At 45.4% G+C, this 4,479-nt stretch overlaps 1 protein-coding gene across 1 annotated transcript in view; it reads left to right on the top strand.

The window, feature by feature from the left end:
• The first annotated feature begins 49 nt into the window (after nucleotides 1-49).
• The window catches only part of DSG2 (desmoglein 2), a 29,537-nt gene continuing 25,107 nt past the window's right edge, over nucleotides 50-4,479 (top strand). The window contains exon 1 of the mRNA XM_068671811.1: nucleotides 50-147. Within this exon, the coding sequence (XP_068527912.1) occupies nucleotides 103-147 (45 nt within the window). The 5' untranslated portion in view covers nucleotides 50-102. The remainder of the gene's footprint in view (nucleotides 148-4,479) is intronic.

The following is a 4,479-nucleotide window of genomic DNA, read 5'->3' as shown; positions in this document are numbered from 1 at the left end:
CTACTTGGGGCGCCCCTCGACGGGCTGCCTCCATTTTCGCCCGCCGGGCGGCCGGAGGAGGTGACCCCGCGGCGGAGGGCGGTGGTGGCGGAGGCAGCGGCCATGTCGCGGGGCAGCGGCGCGGTGGCGCGGCTGATGGCGCTGCTGGTGAGTCCGGGCCACGACGGGGGGGTCCCCTTCCAGCCGAGTGGGGCTAGGGCTGGGGGCTGAGACCGAGGTTACGGAGGGAACAGCGGCGGCGACCGGCCCCGGTGCCGCGGGGGCTCGGGGCGAGTTCCCCCCGTCGGGGCTGCGCAGCCCGCCCGCCGTTTGTCGCGGGTTCCCGAAACCCGACTTGTGCTGCTGGGTGAGGGCGATCCCCGGGAGGAGGGAAAAGGAGAGGAACCCCGCGGAAAGGAAGCGGGTGGGTTTTGTCGGGGCTCCCGGAGGGAGAGGAGGGCAGCGAGGAGTTCGTGTTGCTGTCGTCTTCTCGATCAGTCTGTGTGTATAAGTTGCCCTACTCGTGTGAAGGGATCGTGCCCGGAGGCAACCATGAGTATCACTTGCTGGAAATCTGCACTACCTTAGAGGAACAGACACCAAATTCTTAAAAGTCCAGGACACGTAGGTTTTCCCCTGCCCTCACTCCTTGTTGGCTATTAGCCTTTAGACCTGCCGTCCTGGGCTAAAATCAAAGAGCATTTAGTAATGAACTGAGCCCAAAGAAAGCTTGATTCTTTTAATTTGGACTGATGGTTTCTAACTGTTTCCCTTCCTTGACATCCGAGGCACTGCTGTTCTGCCACTCACCCCAGCCTGGCAAAATGCCTGCGGAAGCCGGGCAGCCGCTGCCCAGGCAAAGGTGAGGCTGGAGGGCAGGCCATGGGCCAAGCCAGAGCTGGGGATGGGGATCAGGGGTCAGGGAAGGCTGCTGCATGGTCAGGCTGGCCAGAGCTGTACATCAGGACCTTGCTCCCCGAGCTTGCGATCCTATAAAATCAGACTGAGTCGGAGACCTGTTGCCCACCAACCTTGACACAGGCTTAGTGTTGGCTGCAGGTCAGCCAGCAGGACCCTGTTTGCTTTGCCTGAAGAGAAGTGGAAAATGATTTTTATTAATCCACATGATGCTCGATTGCAGCTAAAACCAAGGCAGGGTGCGGTATACTAAAAGTGAGTCCTACTTGGTGCCTAGATGCAGGATGGAATATTCCAGCAAATAAAGCTGCCTTGCTCAGTTGGTGTCAGGAGAAAGAAGGTTTTGCCTTTCTGTGTGTGCATTGTTGTGTTGTTTTTTTTCCCTAATCTGGATAAAGCTATTAATGTGGGTGAAAGTAGCCGCTTCTGTGACCGTCAGTCTAGAGTCACTTTTGTCATAAAGTATGCAAAGGAGGCACTGATAATTTCAAAACCTTAGGAAATCATTGAAAAGCAAAACCAGTTGAAAGACAATGTCATCCAATAGCATCTTCTACATCAGAAGCGTTGAGAACTGCAAGTTCTTCCTCTCCCGGTTTTTCCTAGAAGCATCTGTTGGTTGGCCATGCTTCCTCCCTGCCTGTGGGCTATGTCCCCATGATGTTGGTCCCGGGGGCCTTGCAGAAGTCCCAGCAGCTTTCCCCCTGTCCTTGCTTCCAACCCTTTACCAGAAAAGTCCAGGTGTGCCGGGCGATGTCCCATAGGGTTGGAACTGGCTTGGCTCATGTCCAGGGCACACACCCAGAGCCGTGGCCCTGCCATGTAGACACAGCTATCAAGGGTCATTAGACTGGTAGGTGGCGGGTAAGCATTGTGTCTGCAAGAGACGACATCTTAGAAAGCTTTCTGTATTTGAGGTAATAGTTGAGAAAGATGTGTGAGTTTTATTGGGCAAGTGTTTTTTTCCTCTGAATGTCTTCTCAGATTGTACCTCATGATGTTTGAGATGTTCATGTTATGCTGGATATGATGAAGTTCAGTCCAGAATATGTGAAATTACTGTTGTAATATCACTGCCAGTTGCAATTACTTCTCAAAAGTCAAGTTAGATAAAGAAAAAAACAAATACGGGATTCTTTGTTTTAGAAAGAGCAAAGGTGAGGCAATTTCAAGCAGCCTAGTTTCTATTCCCCCAAAATGCAAAAAATTTTTCAAGTATCTGTGGACTGATTAAACAGCAAAACATTGTTAAAAAAATGCTATGGTGAGTTATGATAGCAGGTGTGAAATATAAAAGACCTGATATTTTTTCCATCCTGTTCAACTAAATAGGTATATTATTTCAGAGACCATCAGAAGAAATTGAATTAGTCCAGGAGAGACTAAGGGAAAACAAAAAAAATGTAATCTAAATTTATGATTTATGATTCTTGAAGTGAGACCAAAGAACTGGGATTCTTTAGTCTAGGGAAAAGAAAGTAAGATGCATGTTAAGTTTTCCGATATATAAAAGGTAATCGTGATGAAAGGGGAATTGCATTGTTCCCAGAGTGGGGAGAACACTGCAGAGAGGGAGATTCAGTTTGAGATTACGAAATCTCAGTATAGATGTTTGAGTTTGTTACAGTAAATGGACGTGCAGTGGATGCAGAGTGCACCTACATGGTTGGATCAAATTCTGCTTTTGAAGCAAGTCTCCAGTGTGTCAATCTGATTCGTTTGGGCTGAAATTGTGCTGGGAGATGCCTCCATCTACTCCATGGGTGTTTGGTCTGTGGTATCAGGCTAATTCTAGTCTGAAGTAAAACCCACGAAGTGCGTGTTGTGTACTGTTGAGTTCTCAGCAGCAACTGCTGGCATGTCCATCACTAGTTCTTAGGAGTAGGTTAAACAGTTGTCAGGAAGCAAGGAAGCAGGTGGGTGTAGCTCATTCGTGCCCCAGAGCAGGGAGATGGACCAGGAGATAACCTCTGATGTCCCTTCAGCCTGCTTCTATAAGTATTCATGCTCTCCGCTTGCCCATGGTCTTCAGCACCAAACTGACAGAATGTGCAAGATCCCAATCTCGTAACACCCAACATACGTGACAGGACCACATTTATAGGACTCCATGCTTCACAGCAAAGCAAATACAGGCACATACCTTCTTGCTTACTCAGTCTGTACCTTTACTGTATAAATGAAGCTGCATATTCAAAATCTGTCCCGTTAGTCACTTCCTTGACTATACATGAACATGCATTTGTGCAAGAGCAGCCTTGTGCTCCCTACACATGTCCGTCGCTCCCCTCTTTTCCCCTATCCCCTCTCCCATTCCAGCTGCTTTCCTGTTGGGTTTCATTCCATTTTTATTACTTCAGGCCTCGGGTTTTCTGACTCATTTTCTTTAATAATCCAGTTGTCTTCTGCCAATACCTTCTCAGCTCTGTGTCATCAGATTTCATCAGTAGATGTCTGCTTTTTTATGTGCTGAGGCTATGATTGACACCAAGTGATAGACAGGGTTTTCTTAATAAGCCATTTAATAGAAGGCAGCTCTAGGATACTAAAAAAGGGAAATTCAAAATTCAGGACCTGTTGGTTATGTGTCTTTTCAATTTTTCTTGAAAAGAAAATCATTTAAAAATGCTTTTCCACATTTTAAAATTCATGGATCTTTTACAAATTTTCAATAAAAGTGCAGAATACCTTTATATATTTCTTCCACATGTATTCATGTATCTCACAAATAAAACTGCCATTCTTAAACACCTTTTGTAGCTCTCTCTGAAGTTCCTGAGGAGATTCTCCATGGACTGTGGAACATAGATTGAAAATTACAAATGCAAAAGTATCTTTTAGTCCCTTAACAATAAAGCAGAATACTTCGAGACTGTTTTATTCCTAAGCAAACGTATTGATTTTTATCTTGAGTTATCTTAATGAAAGGCTTTCTGTTTCTAATGACTAATGTGATTTTTTCCACTTTGTTGGTATGCTGTCCTTTAAAGTTATCTCAGTGAAAGACCTGCTTATTTGTAAACTTCAGACACTTCAGTTTACACTGTGATTCTCAGGCTTCTGGTACAAGGAAACTTCTTGCCTGGCGCCTCTTGTCTCTGTTCAGCCTCTTTCCTTTCAATTTATCTATCAGAGCAAACAAGGATGTTCAAATTGACATCTTGACAACCTTTCAAAAAGAGTTATAGCTCCTGTTGGAAAACCTTGACTAGAAACCAAAGTTCTCTTGTCACCCATTGTCTTGCTGGTAATACTGTCATTAATCATAAATTTTAAAAACTCATATGACTAATAAGATTAAAAATATTCATGAGAATGATGTGATGGAAGGTGTGAGATCCTTACAATTCATTATGGAGTTTACTGCCTGCTGATTTTTGTCTTCAGGATATATGGGCATATACACTGGGAAAATTGCCATTTTAAAAATAGATTTATTGTGCAAGTTGAAACAGCAGTCTGCTGCTTTTCCCACTTTGTCCACTGCTGTGCTGCATTGTGTGGGAACGGGATAACATCAAGGCTATCATCAAGGTAACAATCAGGGTGAGTCAGAAAGGATGAACAGTCAGCAGTCTGGAA

This window comes from Anas acuta, chromosome 2, assembly GCF_963932015.1.
Source record: "Anas acuta chromosome 2, bAnaAcu1.1, whole genome shotgun sequence".
Lineage (NCBI taxonomy): Eukaryota > Metazoa > Chordata > Aves > Anseriformes > Anatidae > Anas > Anas acuta.
Note: the sequence above shows the minus strand (reverse complement) of the source record. Positions and strands in the feature narration are given on the sequence as shown.